Source organism: Pecten maximus, chromosome 17 (genome assembly GCF_902652985.1).
Source record: "Pecten maximus chromosome 17, xPecMax1.1, whole genome shotgun sequence".
Classification (NCBI taxonomy): domain Eukaryota; kingdom Metazoa; phylum Mollusca; class Bivalvia; order Pectinida; family Pectinidae; genus Pecten; species Pecten maximus.
In genome coordinates this window covers 3,146,121-3,169,169 of record NC_047031.1, presented here as the reverse complement: position 1 = coordinate 3,169,169, position 23,049 = coordinate 3,146,121, and the positions used below count along the sequence as shown (strand labels likewise).

At 35.7% G+C, this 23,049-nt stretch overlaps 1 protein-coding gene across 1 annotated transcript; it reads right to left on the bottom strand.

Moving 5' to 3' along the window:
* Nucleotides 1-400: 400 nt before the first annotated feature.
* On the bottom strand, nt 401-21,879 carry LOC117314978 (sodium-coupled monocarboxylate transporter 1-like). Its single transcript, XM_033869102.1, is given in 17 exon segments — nt 401-781; nt 3,850-3,974; nt 4,711-4,811; nt 5,020-5,114; nt 5,116-5,208; nt 5,760-5,846; nt 6,198-6,268; nt 6,764-6,876; nt 7,251-7,336; nt 8,421-8,556; nt 9,677-9,817; nt 10,972-11,045; nt 11,465-11,545; nt 12,292-12,359; nt 12,699-12,750; nt 13,769-13,837; nt 21,233-21,879. Coding segments are annotated over 17 exon segments (1,959 nt in total). The 5' UTR covers nt 21,575-21,879; the 3' UTR covers nt 401-556.
* Between the last annotated feature and the right edge of the window lie 1,170 nt (nt 21,880-23,049).

The following is a 23,049-nucleotide window of genomic DNA, read 5'->3' as shown; positions in this document are numbered from 1 at the left end:
AATGTATAAACATTCAATATAAGTATATATACAAGTTAAAATTGAGATTGAGAATTCAAATATATCACAAATATTATTGACAGATAGGGGTATGGATCTACATTGGTATCATATCCACTTCGCTAGCCAAGGGTGTTCAATGTGATACCCTCCCTTTGAAAGGAGAGTTCCGCATTAAACACCCGTGGCTAGCGATGTTGGTGCCATACAATGTACCTTGTCTACACTCTATACCATTACACATAACAGGTGTTGCAATTTATATTTCGACATGTTCTAACCGTTAAAGTCACGTGATCAATACAAAATTTGCTATTCTGTTTTAATGACCTAGCCATCGCCCCAACAAAAAAAGGGAACATGTTTACCCCCACTCCACCCCCACCCCCTCCTTCCCCCTGCTGAATAATGGTATACTCCCAGTGACAAACCGTGTTCAACGTAAACACAGTTCATGGGCTAGCAGAAATGATCGTCAACATGATATTATTGTTGGGTATATTATGTAAATTATTATGTAAATGAACAAATTCCATCCATGACGTCTTTTCAACACTTAATTGACGGTATATGCACTGTTAATATATTCGTAGGTGCCTCCATTACACTCCGCTAGGTGGGGGTACATGTTTCCTTTATCCGAAGTCGATGTGTACCCAACCAGGGCTATCGGAGACGGATCCGGCTTTTTATCCGGTTTCTCGTTTGTAATTGGAGTTAGCGTTACCCCGGAATCGAGTCCCTCTGATTTCTTTTCATCGTTGTCATCGCCTGTGATATCCTGTAAAGAACAATGAAAGATTATTTATTTATTTATTTATTTATTTATTTTTACCATGAAGGTCAGTTAAACATTTCCATGGTAGCCGATTCTTTTGAGGACAAATCGACAAAAAAAAAGATATATAGTGTTTCACCTCGGCAAATATCATCTTGATTGAATTACTCCTTTTGTTTTATTGATTAACAGTATAATGTTATCGGTAAATTGAATTACTTTTATTGAAAACAAAAGCTGTGGCCGGTCTTGTATTAAACATATTTGTTTCTTGACCACCTGTTTAATAGTTTTAATTGAGTTTAATTATGCATTATATGCTTAATCGTAGTTGTGTATACATGATCTGATGTTTCTCAAGTTACCCATTTCCTTGAACATGCTAATCGATTTATTGTTAATTATATTTTTCTTGTTCCCGTAAAAGAACGAAATGTTTTGTCTGTATATTGTACATATCAGTATTTCACTTAAACACTAGTGAAAGATAGTTTTGAGTATTTTTTGTTGTTGTTTTTTTATAGATTATTATAATATAATAGCATCATAAGCAATATGATATTAAAGGAAACGTATATCATTAATGTACTTATATACTATATCAGAATATCTGCATCCGGATCTATGTGTATAGGCTGACTTAGCTTTAAATTATCGGGACCGAGTTTCCGGAATTTTTTTCCCACAGATATCTGTTCAGATAAGCTGGAAGTAATACACTCTTTCATTTAGAATGTACACATTCATAGCACATATATATACTTCTTATGCCTAGTAGGTGACTGAGTGTTACAGTCTGTACAATTTAGAAAGTCGGCTATATAGACATATTGACGGGACGATTAATCAATGAATACAGGGGAACACTATATAGCTGGTGATGTTCGCGGAGATTTTACATACAGGGGAATACTATATAGCTGGTGATGTTCGCGGGGATTTTACATACAGGGGAACACTATATAGCTGGTGATGTTCGCGGGGATTTTACATACAGGGGAACACTATATAGCTGGTGATGTTCGCGGGGATTTTACATACAGGGGAACACTATATAGCTGGTGATGTTCGCGGGGATTTTACATACAGGGGAACACTATATAGCTGGTGATGTTCGCGGGGATTTTACGTACAGGGGAACACTATATAGCTGGTGATGTTCGCGAGGATTTTACATACAGGGGAACACTATATAGCTGGTGATGTTCGCGGGGATTTTACATACAGGGGAACACTATATAGCTGGTGATGTTCGCGGGGATTTTACATACAGGGGAACACTATATAGCTGGTGATATTCGCGGGCATTTTACATACAGGGGAACACTATATAGCTGGTGATTTTCGCGGGGATTTTACATACAGGGGAACACTATATAGCTGGTGATGTTCGCGGGCATTTTACATACAGGGGAACACTATATAGCTGGTGATGTTCGCGGGGATTTTACATACAGGGGAACACTATATAGCTGGTGATGTTCGCGGGGATTTTACATACAGGGGAACACTATATAGCTGGTGATGTTCGCGAGGATTTTACATACAGGGGAACACTATATAGTTGGTGATGTTCGCGGGCATTTTACATACAGGGGAACACTATATAGCTGGTGATGTTCGCGGGGATTTTACATACAGGGGAACACTATATAGCTGGTGATGTTCGCGGGGATTTTACATACAGGGGAACACTATATATCTGGTGATGTTCGCGGGCATTTTACATACAGGGGAACACTATTTAGCTGGTGATGTTCGCGGGGATTTTACATACAGGGGAACACTATATAGCTGGTGATGTTCGCGAGGGATTTTACATACAGGGGAACACTATATAGCTGGTGATGTTCGCGGGGATTTTACATACAGGGGGACACTATATAGCTGGTGATGTTCGCGGGCATTTTACTTCGCGACATCCGCGGTCATGAAATAAAACGCTAAAATAAAGGAAGTTTCAAAACAGATAATATTACATAGAAACAAATATTAAAACGGAAATATAACAACGTTTTATATACAAAAAGGTAGGGGAAAAGTCTGTGTTTTGTTTATTTATTTACCTCACAAGGAAATATTGATACGTTTTTTGATGTACAAATGTATATATGATGTTAACTGTAAAATGTTTACGAAGGGATATCGGTGAATTATCATACTCTGTTATACATATGGTATGTATATAATATCTATAACTATCCACATTGTACATGTCTCCCTTTGTGGAACTCTCCTGTAAATAAGTTAGTAAAAGTTTGCAAAGGAAAGAAAATGGTTGTCTGATATCTCACTGCCAAGCTTAGATCGAGATATTGCGATGTATTCCCCAACCGTCATGCCATAACCTACTACAACTCGCAAACTCCTTCCAATCGGGACAACAGCGAATTATCACCCATTGTGATTCTACAACCCTACCTTAATGTGTCGATCCGTTTAACTTTCATCTGTCTTATTGTTTTTAATGACCGAGGTATATTCCATTCGATAATCGAAACAAACTCGCGTGAATCAATTACACTTCATCAATAAAAATAGTAACGAATATCAAATAAGTGCTAAACACTTATTGGTGGAAGGTTACCTCCCTTTTACGAGTTCTCTATCGTTAACGCGATGTGTAGATAATTGGGGTACTCAAAACAAAAACGATAAAGAATTTCAAATTACGATTTCATGTCCATGTCTGTAAATGGCCATTGAAGTTACAGACAAGATCTAAGCAGTGCAACTTATATATTGACATGCAAACGAAATCATAATAAATTATCTCCCTTTATCGCAGACGATTCTTAAAAGGCGGAAGTAGCTGTTTGGCACAGACATTTATCAATACTTCTACTTATCCCCGATTTGTTATTTAATTGATGTTTATACGTTAAAAAATATACTTCTCTCACCTTTAATCAATTATTCGAATTAAAAAAATGATAAAGATTGTTAACTTCCAAGACATTCTACTTTTCTATTTTTATCAACAAATGTACATCACGTCAATTACTGTTCTATAAATAATAGTAGCAAGTGGTAATATGAAACTATGACAAATCAAGTGGAACAATTCCTACCTCTGGGTCCGGAAAGTCCATATTACAGCGTAGTTTCCGGAGTAGGGAGTTCGGAAGACAGCAGAATATCCGGTCAAATACCGGAATCAGATACTTCGGATCAATGTCGTGGGTACCGTTAGCACCTATAAAATAAAAATAATATAGTCAAGAAACATTGGGGACAGCATCGGATCAACATGCTTTAGGAGTGGTATAGGGTACGAGGGAAATATATCACAAGGTCAACATCAATCGGGAGTGGTATAGGGTACGAGGGAAATATATCACAAGGTCAACATCAATCGGGAGTGGTATAGGGTACGAGGGAAATATATCACAAGGTCAACATCAATCGGGAGTGGTAAAGCGTACGAGGGAAATATATCACAAGGTCAACATCAATCGGGAGTGGTAAAGGGTACGAGGGAAATATATCACAAGGTCAACATCAATCGGGAGTGGTATAGGGTACGAGGGAAATATATCACAAGGTCAACATCAATCGAAAATAGCGCAGAGTCAACATACGTTGGAAATACTACAGGGTTTACATTTAGGAACAGCACATGTCAAAGTAAAATGTGGAATTTGAAATGAGAATTGGACGATACGTATGCTGCATAACGGATGGACAAGTGTTTCAATATACACATCCAACCTCTCATATCTACATTCTACAAAAGGACAGTGAAACAAATAAATAACTTTTGGAACTCCTCGGGTTTGTTCCATGCATTACCTCGCGTGTGATATGTGAATATATAACAAATTCAAACTTTTTTTTGTAGGAGACCATTTCACTCCTAAAACAAACTAACTGGAAACCCAAGTTGTTAATGTTTCTTACTAATTATTTTTTACAATGTACGATCCACTCACCTGTACAGAAACTGACGATGAGGCCGATGATGACGACGGTGGCGGCCCCTATCGACGGATACCAGAGGTACGAAACAGTGTACAGATGACTGATCCCAGTTCTAAACCAGAAACGTATCATGAATTGGTTGTCTTACAGCTAATGATGAATACATCGAAATAACAGATGATAATAAGATAATTATTTCAGGTTGATAATTCCGTGTATTGACCTCATAAAAATTGCAATTCCATATTGTCTGGAATATCATACACATGTATATGTTATGTATACGTGCACGTGTGAAGATAAACATCACATTTACTCACATCTCATCTACGATGGGAGCTGAAATGTTTGCAGTCGTTGCCATGGTCGTCGTGACGTTGAAGGCGCCCCCTACCGTACAATTATCAGAAGGGAAACGGAAGTGTGGATTTTGTGCCGACGACACTGTAAGCTCCAATACTGATCCACATTGGTAATACTAAGCCAAAGATACTTCCGACCACCGCTCCCTGGTCCAAATATAGACGTACATGGCATTTTATCATGCTCATAAGTAATAATCACTTAAACAATTTTTCTTTTTCGTCAGCATTACTGTAAATGGACATATTTCAACGATAATCTTATTTTGGCGACAATCTTATGTAAGCGATAATCTTATTTCAGTGGTTATCTTATTTTACATTGTAGCAGTTATCTTATTTTGGCGCATTTCGTGCTAAACACATTTCGTTAGACTATGATTGTGTGAATTTAAGTTCATCTACAATGGTTTCTATGGCAATCCTTATTGATGCACTAGTTAACTAATGCGCTAATCTATTTTAATTTGGTTCTGTGATAAAATTTGAGTGCGTCAAAATATGTACATTTACAGTAACAGAGAGAACAAAAAGCAAACATATTTAACTTTTGATTTAGTGTGTTATCTCAGAGTTATAGGTCTACGTCTGTTTACAAAACATCCGAGTCTGATTTCTATTTCGATCTGTATATATTTTTTTTTTACTTCGATGGCTAGAAGACCATGTCATGAGACGAAGTCATGACTTCCACTTACAATCCAGTTTGCCCAGGGGAAGAAGGCACCAAGCAGAAATATCCCAAGAAGTGGTCCGGACGCAGCCCCAGTAAAACTCAGCGAAGCCTGTGGTGAATAAGAATTATATAATTAGGAGAAGCATTATGAACCGAGTAGGACTGAAAATAAGCTTAGAACAAATATTTTCACAGCATTACACTAGAATTATAATAAAGTGATTTTTTTTTTAAAATGTGGGTTTACGAAGACTGGAGATTGGGTGAAAATTAGAGGAAAATGGAGGGAGAGAATGTATAAGTCTCCTTCATTTACAATTTATTTTACAATTTTTGAAGAATAATTAGGAAAATTTTGACAAGAAAGTTTTAAAGAACTGGTTTTAGACAGGGCGAGTGATCTTACTCGACTCAGCTGACATTTGTTAACATACAATTGTTTTCCAAATCTTTAGAATACCTGTAAGACTGTTCCACCGAGATTCATAGCCATGAAGGACATACCAATTCCACACCCTCCATAGAAAATGACTGTAAATTAAATATTATACATAGTTACTTCAGAACACGAAAAATAACAGAAGAGAACAAAAATAATACTACATTGAGCATGTAAATATTGTCGATCAGAACATTCAGGTGATATTTCAGGTAAACAAACAAGTTCAATAACAATTAGATACAAAAATAAACAAACATTGCAAAGAAAAATAATTTAATTAATAAATAAAGAAATAAATAAATAAAGCAAGCAAGAACCGAAAATAAAATATTAAGGCGCACTCCTAAATGTAGTTAGAAAACGAACACACTTCTAAGGAGGAATTTGTGTTTTAGAATCTGAAGTTAAAAGAAACTATCTGACATGTTTGATTATTTGTTTATAGATTTGTTTATATTTTGTTTGCTTATATTTATGCTACTTATTCACAAAATGTCGGATTATGAACGAAAAACTACATAATATCGATGCTGTGTCCCTATGGGAGTCGTCAAAATCATTTTGATAGACGTTGAGATATTTACCAAGAATTCTGGTGACCCAAGTCTTCTTTTGCTCCGATAAATTATATAGACAGGGTTTCAAGATGTCTTCCCAGGTCACAGCGGAGAGGGCGTTCAGACAAGATGACATGGTACTGTGTATGAGAAGTACGAGATATAAAGTATAAAACAGGTAAAATGGGAAAACATACAAGGCACAGCACGTATAAAAAAAACCCAGGTAAAATGGTAAAAAAGTACGAGACATGGAAAGTATAAAAACAGGTAAAATGGTAAAAAAAATCGAGACATTGAAAGTATGAGGAAGGAAATTTGGTAAAAAAAAACGACACATAGAAAGTAAAATGGTAAAAAGTACAGGGCAAAAAAAGTATAAAATAGGTAAAATTGGTAAAACGTATACGAGACATGGAAAGTATAAAGTAATAAGACATAAAATAACGGTGTCGATTTTATTCATTGGTATTCCTTTTAAAAATCGATTCACACATGATAAAGGAAATTATACCTAAGCGCCCCGCTGAACAGACAGGCAACGAAGAGTCCTGGTAATCCAGGGTAACCAAGCTTCTCCATGACAAAGAATGGGATGATCTGAAATAGAATAGATATGGATTCAAAAAGGTAGTGTCTTTTAAAAAGAAGGCGATTCAAAATGGAAACTTTGGTGTTAACTCCGGGAAAATCTTATTCTATAGAGGTTTCTCACAAAATAACTTATATTAAAGCTTTATGGGATCCATTTATTACTATTCGAGAAATGCGATTACTATGGATGATTCATTATGATGAGGACTAGAAACAATTATTTTGCCTTGGTTACATTAATTGCAGACGTTGTCGAACAACTTGTATTTTAAACAGTTTTCAGTCTGTTCTGCGTCTGGCAATAAAACGGTCCTGGGAAAAAGGGCCCCCACGTTTGTTTAAATGAATGAATTTGACCCACATCCAAGATCACTGAGGTCAAATAAGCTAAATCTTTCATGATCTTTTGACATCACGAGACTGTCGTGTACTGGTTACAGATTGAGACGGTGCTTAAAGTAGTTATATTTTGAGATTGTCCCCTAAAATTATTTATATTTTGAGATTGTCCCCTAAAAGTAGTTATATTTTGAGATTGTCCCCTAAAAATCAATGATTAAAGTTATGATTCTATTCAACAATGCGATGTCTTAGACCATTACGGCTTGAGACCGTTCGTCTTTTAGTCACATGTTGAGACTTTCGAGTGTCTCGTTAGTATTTAGAGACGTCTCCATATGTCCGATATGGAATGGTATTTTCAAGATGGCGGGCCATCATGATCACCGAAGATAGCCGTGCCTTTTAAGCTACCACCTCAGTTAACTACCAAAACAGTACAACTGAGAAAAGTAAAAAGTCGTTATATTTCAGCATTAACAAGATGGTGTTTATTTCTTAAACTACTTCGGATCATTCGCAATGTTGGGCGAACTGCAAAACTCGGCAGCGAGGCGTGATTTGTCGTGGGTTTTTTGCTCATATAGATGTATAAAGACAGCCTTAAGTTTATCTTTAGACTCCCTAAATATATCCGTTCTTAAGCAGTATGAAGTTTACTCTGATTGCCCTATACAATTTACAAAAATAAAGGAAAATGATCTTGTTTAAGTTGCTGAGTCACAGATGTTCTCCTAAACCTTATACATACCTGGTTTGAATTGGCGACATCCTTGTTGGAGAGGGGGTCACACCCCTTTTCAGCGTAGTAGGCGAAGACGACGATACCGGCTAGACACGTGATCGTGACGAGTACAAACACCCCTAAGATGTTTAGTAGTACAGCCCTGAAACAGAATTATCTCCCTTGTCTGATTAAGGGTAATTTCCTTTGTAACCTCAACATGATATGAAGGAATCTGTGTGACGGAGAAATCTCTTTGACGTATTGATTGATGTAGTCCTTAGCCGGGAAATCGATATATTGTCTTCATACAACACAAATATTAATTTTGGGCAAAGTAAGATTCAAATTTGTGGTTTAAAGGTGGGAACGGACTGCAAAATATCTCAGAAGCATTGTCCAGAAAAGTGTGTTGTCATCTAAATTCATCCTGGAGCAGACAGCAGAGAATCATGTATTTATTTATACATCTAATTAATCATGTGTTATGTATTTGTTTATTCATGTTTTATTTATCTTTTTATTTACTTATCAATTTATTCATTTATTTATGCATTAAAGTGAAAACTCTGTCCACTTTTATGATAATATCATGAATGTGCTTTAAGTTATATAATCAGATTCTAAAAACTATGTATGATAGAAGTTATTAAAGTTGCATTAACTGCGGTTTTGATAACACACTAAGTTACCCCCTAAAACGAGAGAAAATGTGAAACTGAAAGATGCTACCTGTACGGAAATGTTCAATTGGAAAACTTCAGTTCTGAGCTTGATTCCTTCTCGAATAAAAAAACTAAAACATAAGTGACATACCAACTTCTACTTATAACTCATATTGGCCCGGATGGAAGTGCATCGGGGTTTTAATATGAGAGGAGACGTGAGTACTAGGAGAAATCCTGCGTTGCAAAAATAACCCTAGTCGACGTGTTATATATTATATTATAGATGTGAATCTTGGAACAACATTTTGACAATCTATTTTCGTCAAGAGTTATGTCCCTTGCATTGCCGATTAGTTCCGGATAATTAATCCGCCTTGATTCTAATTTTACAAACTTAATTTTACTGTTGTCTTGATCATGTACACTGATATGTCTGTTGTGCGAAGAATAAAAAACGACATGAAACAAACAACATATGTTTTTTTTTTTTTTTTTTTTTTGTCAGGGCCGTAATATGTTATAGACAAGGCGGAAGGCGAGTGCGTTAAACATTCGCGAACTGAGTACTATTCGAGTCGGGATGGTGATTTCCGGAAAAGTGGTTTGCGTACTTACGTTTTGGCTTTCTTAAGAGATGGCAGGGCACAATACCTCTGTACCGAGGCTTGGTTGACACCATACGTAGCCGTCCATCCTACCATACCGCCAATTACCAGCGACCAGAACGAATGCCTCTGAGTCGGGTCAGGATTGAAACTGAAAGTAGAATAAATAAGTCACTTTGGTCGACTACAGTTACTTCCCCTTCGTTTCACTCAATCAGATTGTATAGAAATAAACTTCATAGAATACGAAACACTCATAAAATGCGTTCCCCAGAGGAAAAGATTTCCAAATGACCGAAAAACCGACATTCGAATATAGTTTGTAAGAGTTATCCCCCTTCGAGTGCTGATGGGCTGTAACACCAGGAAAACGACTGAGCAATGGCACAGGGGAGAAAACTCCCACTTATGTGCCAATAATTTATATGGCAAGGCCATGTTTGTATTCCCATATAATCTAGTATTTATCTTACTGCATGAAAGGTTATATGATTTCATTATCTTTTTTTTAAATAGTGATAAAATTACCCTCGAAACTAAATTATGTTTTCTAAGTAAGTGTTGTTTTTTTCTTTCTATGTAAGCACTAAAAATTAAAAGACTTTTTAGATTTTCGTATCTTTTTTTTTTTTAATCTTTTTTTTTTAAATATCTAGATATAGCACAATTGATCATTTTTAAACAAGTAATCATCCCAATTTTTATAACAGCTAGTCCGTTATTTCCGGACCATGTTTTATCCCGTTTGTTTGTTTGTTGCCTTGGTTTATCGTCCCGTGAACAACCAGTGTCATTTTGTGACGGAGTCTCTTTAAAGTAGCTGGTGACTACCACACTGAACAACATGCGTCACATGCCATTCAGAGCAATTTGGGTAAAGTGTTGACACAGCCACGATAACACAGACCAGCCCGTTTCTCAACCTCTCAAGAAACACAAACCGACAGTGGTAGGGAGAGTGTAGGGACGAAAATGAAATAAATGGGTAACAATGTAGTAAAAACCGAGTCGAACATTTTGGATTTCAGTCCCAATTTTGTGTACGAAACCGTTATGATCACTTTGAAAGACGGCTTGGGGACAAAAAAAAAAAAAAAAAAAAAAAAAAACTATAAAATAACTGTCACATTTAAACCCACTCAAACGTGCTACATTTCTGCAAAGTATTTTTTATTGAATGATACATATAGGCTGATATTCAGAGACCGTGGTAATTTATTATTATTATTATTTTTTTTTTTTTAGCATAGAAGGGGTTTTGAGTTACGTACTATTTCATAACTTTGTTTTCTCAATTATACTTACTCAAAAAATTCGATCCTGTCCCATTCATCATTGATCTTCCAGACCTTGTCTAAGCCCCCAACAGATATCGTTCCCTGGTGGTAGTAAAATATATGTACAGTTTATAATACAATGCATTACCCCTTTAGCAGTTATACTTCCATATTGCGTAGGTGATAATTGGCACGTGAAAAAAACAACAACAACAACAACAACAACAACTGTGTGTATTTAAAGATGTTCAAGAATAATATATTTTCCAAAATTTTAAAGCGACAGAGCCAGCTTGTTAGTTTTGACACTATCTAACAAAACAAAAAACAAAAAACAAGTCTGTAATGATTATATATATAAAAAAAAAAAATCATTTTTTTTTTAACTGAATGTTGTTAAAAACAATTCTTTTGAATAAGGAACGCAAGAAAAATCAACCGTTGGCATTATGACTTAAATATAATAATGAACCTTATTCAGAAAATCACGGCTATATGGTCATCCTACGACGTTCGGTTACCTGTATGACGATGGCTAGTATCCCGGAAACCATGACAAGTGACTGAAACACATCCGTCCAAACAACCGCCTTCATTCCACCCTGTCAAGGACGAGGAGTACCGAATGTTTATCAAATGACTCAATAGACATATATATCATATGGTGTGACATTACAAACTAAACAGAAGAGGGGTCACGAACGTACATGTATATCAAATGGCTCAATAGACATATATATCATATGGTGTGGCATTACAAACTAAACAGAAGAGGGGTCACGAACGTACATGTATATCAAATGGCTCAATAGACATATATATCATATCGTGTGGCATTACAAACCTAAAAAGAAGAGGGGTTACGAACGTACGTGTAAACCAATTATCGGTAAATGATATCGCCAACGGAAAGTACAATATTTTCAAGGCCACTGACATTTCTTCAGCTGTTTAAGCTTTGGTCGTTTGTAAAAGATATTGATCTATTTAATGACACGACCATGGAGTTTTTTTTTCTTTCTTTCGTGTTATGGATACATAAATAAGAAACTGACATGTAGGTTTGGCAAATTGTAGTCGAGAATATGATAAAAAAGGAACGAGAACTGAAAAAAATAATATTGAAATAGATAAGAAATAGAAATAAAAAAAACAACAATGATTTTAACACTATTGATAAGAAAATATATATAAATGTTTAAGGATGATGAAGATGATGATGATGACGACGACGACGACGACGATGATGATGATGATGATGATGATGATCATGATGTTATGAAAAACAAATTACCTAAATACAAAAAATTAAATACCGAGAAATATCTTAAACCAGGTTAAAACTTACAAGAAATGTGTAGAAGGTTGATACACAGCCGACGGTGATAACTGTAGCCCAGGTAGGAAAACCCGTCACTGAAACAAAGTATAATATATCAAACATAGGCATGCGTTTAAATCAAGTACCCTTATAGTTATGGAATAAAACAAACACATGTTTGATAGTAAAGCCAATAGCGTTAATATAGCCAAGATGTAGTCACTTAAGGATTTTAGACACAAAAAGGTTAAAGTTGTCTATAGGTTGGTGTTCTGAAAAGCCAGTCAAATTACCCCCACACTCCTGGGGTTGTGTATATACAAGCTGAGATACAGGTCATAGCATGGGTCCATCTGGACAACTGACCTATATGCAAAATTTCATTCTGATAACGAGAAATTCCTCAACGTAAATTGCTCAATATTAATACTTACCCGCCTCCAGAGCTGTGGATGGGGCATAAGAAGCTATCCCCATATAAATAACCTGTAACAGAAAAAAAATGAATAAATAAATAAATAAAAATAAATAACGAATTGAATATTTGAAGCCAACTTAAACATGTGAAAGTTTTGCTATCACGGGAAACATTTTGTGTTACGGGCGTATGACGTGTGTTTACGGACGGATAGTAACCACTAAGACGGATGAAGATCAGCAATATAAAGAGGATATATAACATCGCGAAAGTTTTCAGAACGGAAAAAAACAGACATGCTACAGGGAAAAAATGTGTAATATTTAGTATCTTACTAGAATTCATTCGATTCATTCATTCATTCATTCATTCATTCGTTCGTTCGAATTCATTCATTCATTCATTCATTCATTCATTCATTCGTTCGTTCGTTCATTCGTTCGCTCATTCATTCATCTATTAATTAATTAATTCATTCATTCATTCATATTGATTTATTAATTCCAAAGATCACCGATCGAGAATCTCCATGACAGCCGATATTAGATACCGGTGACACCTGGAGCCAGATTGCATAGGATGAGAAAATCTGAGACTTACCCTCATAAACACAAGAGCCAGATTTATAATAAAATTTATGACCTGTTTATCTAATTAAGATATACGATGTCCCTGGTATATAGCACCCTAAATAAGCACTTGACTAAAGTAGCCATCGTAAAGGTATCTGTTTATAACAGATTGTGACATCTCGCCGATCTCCGGTACTGAGTACACACAGACACCGTGACAGCCTCGCCTTGAACTTCTAAATAAAATATATTAACAACTTGGAACGACAAATTTTGACAGAAACCGTAATTTTCGCAGAACAAACGCACGCGCATATCACAACGTACTCGTACAGTATATACATTTTTTTTCTATAAGCCGTATTAGAACAAGCCTGTAAATTGGAGTTGAGAGAGGAATTAAATGTATTTCGAATCTCAAAGAAATCCAATCCAGAAAGAAAAAAAATACAGAGAAAATAAAAAAAAAAAATAAATAAATAAATAAATAAAAAATAAATAAAAAAATACATACCTGTTGTAATATCATCATGACCGTGCCGGTGAGTTTGGCTGCCTTGGAGTCGAACCTCTTTTCCAGGTACTGTTGAAACAAATGTATAGTTAGCTAATCACAAATGGATTAAAACTGTTTGTGTATAAGTACGCGAAAAGTTTCGAACCCGGGTTTCCAAATCTACTTGACGAAGGCCCCTATCGAAGTCAAACGTCTTGATAACTTTACAATAATTACGTACAGTAAGTACGTGTGATCGACTTTGAGATTCTGCTTCGTGACGTTGATTTCCAGCTCCCATTTTCAAAACAAAACCTGTTTGCGCATGTTAGCACGACATATTTTCAGTGTCTCATTTACAGGGGCTTTCATGTCACCGATACGCCGCTTCAGAAAAGTTGTCAATGTTGACAGGTTATTATGATCATTAATACAGTTTCCCAAAGGAAGTCAACATATACAGTTACGTTTTATCGAACTGCCGTTTTCTGCAAGTTGTCAATATTGACAGGTAATGATGAGTATGACCGAACTGTCGTTTCCCAAGGGGTGTCGGTTTAGACAGGTAAGTATGACAGAAATATCGTTTTTCACAGGATGTCAGTTTATTTACTATCTGTCCTTATTACGTATTGTATGTGAGGTTTTCACCGTTCGCATTTTTCGGCATAGCCGTATAATTTTCTTTTGGCCTCGGATATGACGCGACAGGTGGCGTTACTGGTCAAGATGAAGTATGTGATTGGTCAATGTAGCGGTAAGTGCAAAATGCAGATATGCAGTTAAAGACGAAACAAAAGTGGATGTATCTATTCAAATGACACATTAATAAAATAATATTCCTGATTCAAATGTAGTCTTATTATCACCAAACATGTTTCAAACTGATATAATTTTGTTATCCGTGCTGAAACGCATTAATTGATTAGTTCGTTAATGTATTTCACCAGCCGGTTTACATTATAACCACTAGCATTAAAACTATGCCGTTTATCTTTTTTAAAGATATTTCTTGTTACTAATATTACCCGTTATATGTTTTACAAAGCATGTGTTTCTGTGTACAATAGAATACAATACAATACAATACGATACGATACGCTATGATACAATACAACACAACTCAACATCACAATGCAATACAGTACGTTTTATACAATACTGTGTATCAAAGCAAACTATGCAGTGTTAAAATGCACATTTGTAGTCAGTGACGTAAAAGTGCCTGAATTAACCTGTAAATTCGCCCTGTCTAAGAACAGAAAACTTAAAACAATATTAAAAAGAAAATAAGATAGAAATAGAAAGTCGAAACCCGTTATCCCAATGTTGGTGTGGTCGTTAGGAAACGTCCCGACATAACAATATTCGGGGTTATTATGTATATTTTAAATGCCTATTGTTTATCTCATTTTCATTGTCGGAACTCATATTTATTTACAGTAACATTGTAAGCAGAGTCTATAAATTATGAAAATCCCAGGCAACGAAGTATCACTCTAACAATAAAACAAATCGAAGATACAACATGATATCAAACTTAATCCCATAACTAGGACTGAGATTCCGAAGAAAATGTATTATTATCGTCCAGAACCCTTGGATTGTGGAGGTTTGAAGCTTACATGATAGATTCTGAGTTGATTAAGCAGACATACATTTATTATATCGTTTATATTCCAAATCATCTCGACACGGGTTTTAATTTTCGCTTGACCCTTGGCCTCAGAAGAAAAGCTCATTGTTTACACAGACGTAACTATCGTAGTGTGACCCATTTCTGTCACTCATTATGCTGATTTATAATAACGAGGCACTGTAAGGTTTGTCAGTCAGAAGAAATTGTGTAAAACGTCATTCATTTGTGTGTACACTGTTAAAAGTGACGTGCTGCACTATTTATTTTACCATAAGTTTAAAATAAATGACTAAAATGAAATAAAATTTTAAAAATCAAACAATTGATAAATATATATACATATTTATCACAGTACAACTACCACTACATTGTGCTAATAATTAGATATATAACATAGTAACACAAATACAGTTCGAGACGCGTTCAGGGCACGAAGTTGTCTTCCTTCGTCATTTGTGTTATAGTCACACCAGAATGACCTGTCGCGTTGACCTTTTCGTTGAATAAACAAAACATATTGATTATAAATACTACTGTGTCAAGCAGGGGGCTGTTTTGGACCATTCGTTTTTGTTACAATTTTATTTTGACAACACAGGGATTGTATCATTTATGTTTGATACATAGTTTACACATATTCAAGTAACTATGTGATCAATTGTTCACATTAACAGATTTGTCGCTAAATCTAAACCAGTATAAATACAAATTATGCAGCTGATGACAAGGTTTGTTACATTATAAACAACTAACAGATATACACAGTACCTATTTCCCCTAAATGACTATAGACTTGTCTGTAATCAATATATATACTAATCAAAGTTCAAAACGACAGGTCATTTTGATGGGACTATACCATGCTGTTTGTTTGTGTTAATTTTGTTTAACGTCATATTAACAGTCGGATTACCCGGAGAAAACCACCGACCTACGGTCAGTACCCGGTAACTGCCTCACGTAGGTTTCGAACTCGCGATCCAGAGGTGAAGGGCTAGTGATAAAGTGTCGGGAAGCGTTAAAGCCCCTCAGCCACCACGTTGTATATATAATTATCTAAATATCAGCACGATGCATCATAGTTAATCCAAAGGTAAAGATTTGAATTTTCTGTCTTAGTCGTACTGTGATGAATAGGTATATGTGTACACTTTACATCCATGTATTATATATACATTGCGATCCAGGTATTCATATCACGTAATAAACAATTTGTCACTAGATGGTGCCAGGGTATCGGGCTGACAAACACTGCGCCAAATTAAAACGATGAGATGTAAAATACCTTAACAAGACCCCCCCCCCCCCCCCCCCCCCCCCCCCCCCCCCCCCCCCCCTCCCTTTGGCGCCCCTTGAATTAAAAGAACATTAATTTGGAGATATAACTTATTTCCTGATTGATAATGCACAACATTGAATATATCAAACGTAGTGTGGATTGGAAAACAGGCTGACACACCGCAAATTATATAAACCTGCTGGGCAGGTGCTTTCATCAAACCAGTAAACAAATTCATATCAAATCATATCTGTAAGAGTAGATACATTTTTTTCAAAGACCTTGGATTTTAACAAAATATACAGTTTTTAATGATAAAATCATTAATGAAGTTGAAAATTTATGAAAAAACTACAGAGGAACATTTTTGTTTTTCTCCAAACGCCAAAGAACAGTTGAGTGTAGACTAACGGTTATACCCATTTGCACTTGGAGTGCACTCCGTTTGGACACCCGTAAACTGTATACACTAAATTAGTTAAAGATGTCGTTATCAAAGAGAACTTGATAGTGTGTAACACGCTGACAGATTTCTGTCAAGTTCAATAATACAATATGATTCATCGTATGTGTTGCTAATCGTTCACAATCTTAGTCAATGACGTCACAGTCTTATCATATCTCCTTAGCAATAAAACATCTGTTTTGCTTAATACATGTTCGCGTATTCTTCAGACGTTTAGATTTTAGAAATAAATAATATGCAAGAAGAAATATTTTATACAGCGATTTAAAATGTGGCGTCATCCGGAACACAATAGCTCAGTCCGCGACGTAACTTCCGGTGAAGATCCGATGTGTGTGGTTCAAGACTCCCTACCCCTGTTGGTTTGTGTTTCTCGTAAACTGAGATGCGTCCATGGGCAAGACATTTTAACCCAATTGCTCTGGATGGTATGCGATGGACATTCCTATGTATTGTTAAGCGAAGGTAGTCACAAACTACTACAAAGAGTCCCTGCCTCAAAATGACCATGGCAGTCTAAGGGCAATTGAAACCAGAGAAAAATAAAAAAAAATAAAAAATTGAAGAAGAAGATGTTAGACATGTAATTGAAATTGTGACGTCATGGATATGACGTCATTTGATATATGAATAAGTCTTACCTCGAAGGAACTGGTGAGTTGGAGGGGATAAATCAGAGGTACAAATATATACGCCGCCAAAATGACTGCAAGTATAATCCCAGCGGTGTATATAAAATACTGAGATCCCTTCGTAAACATTTCCGCGGGCGTCCCCAGAATCAAAATGGCGGACATGAAAGACACGAGAATTGAGATTGACACAGGGATCATTTTCATGTCTCGTCCTCCGAGTAGAAATTCCTTTGTTGAATTTTCCCGATGTCCTTTTACTGCATAGAATATTCCAATACCAGCCGAAACGACTAACATTGAGGCGAACGCCACCCAGTCCCAAACATCAAATTCATCTTTGGACACCATGATTTTAATACTTCAATGCAAAAAAAATGGTCTCTTCCAACTTGATATTGTTGTAATTTTGCAACACTTTCAATTCTTCCTTATCTTTTAAAAATCAAAATATGTATCTCAATGCCCCCTGTCCATATTTTCAAAGCCGGATCGCTTCTCTCAAACAAAATGATAAATCCAATGAAAGACTGATGGATTAATCCGAATGTCGCCAAATCCAGAATAGAGAGCGATGCTGTATTTGATGCTGTCGAAAAAGAACACTTCGTATTTTCCTTATTCACAAATATCTGTGAGCGGCTGCTACAAAGACAGCTCCGCCATCTTGAAGACGATCTGTCACTTTTTCACGTTCTATCGCTGGTAAGTTCGGTTTTTTTATTATTATTTCCGTACGCGCTAGTTCAGGTATCTTGATCTAGACGACACCTGATTGACACATACGCGGACAGGTGTTACACGTGTGTACAAGAAAATGTTTATCAAGTATGAACAGTATAATTGTATACAGATTTTCATTCAAATCTTCCGATGTATATGACGAGGAACAACGCCCGAGAAAGCTGTTTAATATGGTAATTATATTGAAATATCTGCCCTGAATTGACATGATACATCACGGTACGGTATGGTGATTACAAGTGAAACTGTTGTTTAATGTTATAATTGTATCGTTAAGTCTACAGCAAATTAGACAGATTAGTCGCGTTTTTATACGATACATTGATAACACAAATGGCTTACTACGAATGAAATTATCAGACAGAAAAGAGTTGATAGAAAAGAAATAGCCGACAGACCAATATTTAAATCCAATACGAGAATACTTGACCTGAATAAAAATAATAACTTATGATAAAATATGCTGATCAGAAACACTGTTGAACCAAGTGTATAATGCGGTGACTATGTTGTATATATTGTAGTGTCTGTGTGTGATTACACAGATTCACTGTGTCGAATTATACAGCGACAGAATGACTTACTTTCTACAGTTGACAGAAAAAGGGAAGGGGGGAGGGGGGAGGGGGTCAATAATTAGATATCTCACATCAATCAAAAATGATACGTTATGATATGGTATTTTACCGAGAACGGTAATTAAACTGTAAACAAAATGTATATATAATCCATGATTATATTAACAAGACTGTGTTGAATTAATCAGATTCGTTGCGTTACAGCAAAACATGACCTATTATGATTGATAGGGGAGACGGAAAATCGAACATGTATCTGACGGAGTTTATCATAAGTATTCACCATACAGGTATAGTTACAGCGGTGTAGTGCTAGGACGCAGGGTTATGGAAACTGTTCACCCCTCGGCACGGAATGGCGAGAGTTAACACGATATCGTGCAGCAGGGCAGAAACATTTTGATGTTTCGTTATTTTGCCTTTACAGTTTCGTTATTCCGCGTTTGAAAAAGGCGCCCGGAAAGGCGTCGTTTATCGAGATTACATTTATCATTAATCCTGGGAAAAATAACAAGAAAGTGATGCGTAATGGCATATATATGCCAAAAAAATACAGAAAACATATGATTATACATATATATTACTTACATTGCTATACACGCTTTTATTTTATCTACATTTCCCACACCTATGTGTTGTTTGTGAGTTGTTATATCGCTACCGAGACACATTCTATTTACAGCTTTCGAGTGTCTACTTTGTCTACTTTGTCTAATCTTGAGTTTCTTTACAATATATGATCCTGTTTATCTCGCTGGTAAGCACTTTTTATGTTTAATTTCTAGATTTATAAAATGTATTGTGTCCTGTGCTACTTCTGGATTTATTTTTTTTTTTTAACTACATTTTCCTTTTTTTTCTTTCTTCATTTCTACATTTTGGTTCATAACCCCAATTAAGGGACAATGATATATAACTAATTTTCCATTGTTTGTACGCAGAATACGGCTTTCTGCTCGGTCGAGATTTGTTTTCATACCTCTATTAAAAAAAAAAAAAGAAAAAAAAATCTGAAAATGTGACGTCACAATTCGCCCTTTGACGTTGCGTATTGATTTGTGAAAAAAATCCCTTACACGATCTGTTAAATTGTACATAAAACATGTTTTAATTTTGACAATCAACTTCAAAGATTAATTATAAACGTTGATGTCAATTAGAATTTAGTTTCAAATGGGTTTTAATGAAAAAAGAATTTTTCACTTGTCATCTTATATTGTATAAATTACTTATTTCTTTCATGCTATTACTCTCAGGAAAAATTGTATTAATTTCATATTCATAACACCAATGCCCATTGCTGACAGACATGGTAATGCTGTATGACCAATAGCAGTGCTCGCTAAAGGAAATGGTAAAATTTCCCAAAAAAATATACAAATTATATTTTGATTATGATATAATTATATATCAGTGTATTTCAATACATTTTTTTCGCTCTCCATATCTTTGATGAAGTATTTTGTTAGAAGAACAAAAATAGCATTGCCACAATAGAACTGATGGCACCACAAAAGTCATGAAATGGATCGAGTCCCGTAATACGTATAAAATAGAGTCAAGCAAGGATCCTTGCCTGCTTCGATCCTTGCATACAAGATCGCTGGATAAAAGTGTTTTTTTTTTTCGCAATTGTTGTAAAATAGATTAAGTTTACATTTGACAAATGGCATAGTATAACTCATTAGGATACAGTAGCTTTGCTCTAGTACAGTTTAAAAATTTCAATTGATTTGTGGAAAATAAAAGATATCTAGGCCAGGCAAGTTACGGTTGTTACGGATTAATTTCATCTCAAATGATCAGTCCTAATAGATAATTCATTCTAGGAAAATCACCTCTGTATTATAATCTAACTACGGCAATAAAGGAACTCGGACATATTTCAATTTGGTGATTTGGGAGGGTGACAGGAGAAAGAAAAGTGAGTTGGGGTGAGGGTGGGGGTTGCTAGTGAAGTTTTTCTTTATCAGACTAACAAGGCGTGTAGTAAAAAAAAATAGATTTAGATTTAGATGATGATAATTAAATGTGCGTGTCCGTTGTAATATAATTTTACCATCAATGATACGTTAGAGGAAAGTTACTGATAAATATGTGTCGATCCGATTAAACATCCCAGTCCCTACCAATCCATTACTCACCTCAAATGAACTGGTGAGTTCTAGAGGGTAAAGAAGAGGTACAAAGAGCAACGCAGCCAAAATGACAGCCAACATCATCCCAAACACATACAGGAAATACTCCGTCCCTTCCATGTACATCTCCGCTGGTGTTCCCAAAATCAAAATGGCGGACATAAACGATACGAGGATGGAGACAGCGATCGGTAGGAGCTGCATGTTCCTCCCACCCATCAAAAATTCTTTTGTGGACGCTTCACGGCGCCCTTTGATGGCATAAAATATTCCAATTCCCGCCGAAATTCCCAGCATGGCGGCAAAGGCAACCCAATCCCATACGTCAAACTCATCCTTAGACGCCATCTTGCTTTTTTTTCGTAAATACTGTTAACGTGAAAAATCTCTTCTTGCTTGCACCCAAGAAAATATTAACATTTCCAAAAAAAAGATTCTATGAAACTTCACTTATCGGGAGATTTCAGTCACATTCTTTACAATATCATATAATTTTGTTGATGGTAATTTAAACGAGTCCAGACTGTAGAAACATGTATTCAGATATGGTGCACTACACTCCGATTGTATGCGGCCTAGAACAAGCTGACTTATACAATCCTCTCTACTTTTGTTTAAACACAAATTAACCTGGATTACAGTGACACGATTCCGGATAGGATTCCGTATGGACTGTGGTCGGACGGTAACGTTGTCACGTGTTATATAGGTAATGTTTACACTGTTACAAAAGTAAACAATGAGGAACTATTAAAGATCAGTCTGCCAGATATGATTGATATTTTGAATATATTTAACTGTTTAAATAGAACAGATATTACACGCACGTACATATGAACAGACACCAGCGTCCTCTATAACAAAGTCATTTAAAATTTTATCATCAATTCAAGTACTAAATAATCAAAGATTTTAGGCATTTTATTGGTTAACATTTAAAGCTAACAAGGCTCTCAATAATGTAAACAGGAGTCCTCTGATGTTAAGATGCCGCCTTTGTGACAATGATACGGATGGCTTTTTATGGTTCTCCACGCATACTGATATCGACAGCGTTAAGGGTTTTGGTATATATTATTGGCAGTATTTGCTTAAAGTTTGAACTCATTTATTTTACGCTTACAGTGTAGTTAAGGAGCACTTCATTTTATTTATTTATTAAACGCCTAAAAATAATCTTGATATTCAATCCATCTTCAAAACAAATACCACGATAATTCTTTTGCTTTTGATGCAATAATTCATAAATCTCCTCAAGTCCTCACGTGATTGTATCGCTACCGGCCAATCAAAAACAACGTTACAACCAATATCATGGCATCATTTTTGTATTTTTGTAACAAACTGCCACAAAATTGCCGTCGCATGTAATGTATTTCGGAAGAAAGTACACGTTTTATTTTCACACTACAAACATAACGAAATTAATAGGAATTTGAGATGCGAGATGCATGTCCCCGTCCCATACGCTATTCTGCACCTAGACCTGTTTACTCCCTGTCCTAACTTACGAATTCAAAAATTATGGCCGCTGGTGGGTTTGATAAGTATAAATCAGCATATTTTATAACATGTTTATTTTGCATTACTGTTTTTAGCATGCTTATAATGTATACGTCGTTTTACACATTTTAAACGGGAATGTGCTATTGAAGATATCGTCCCATTAGAGCAACAAGATGATATCTGGTGTACCAGTTTTTGCCACAAAGTGCCGTGTCCGAGATGGCACCTTGATGTAACACTACATATGATAGATTTTGGTTTCATGTTACAGGGCAATTAACTAACAATTTTGATAAAAATGTAATTCACCAGATACT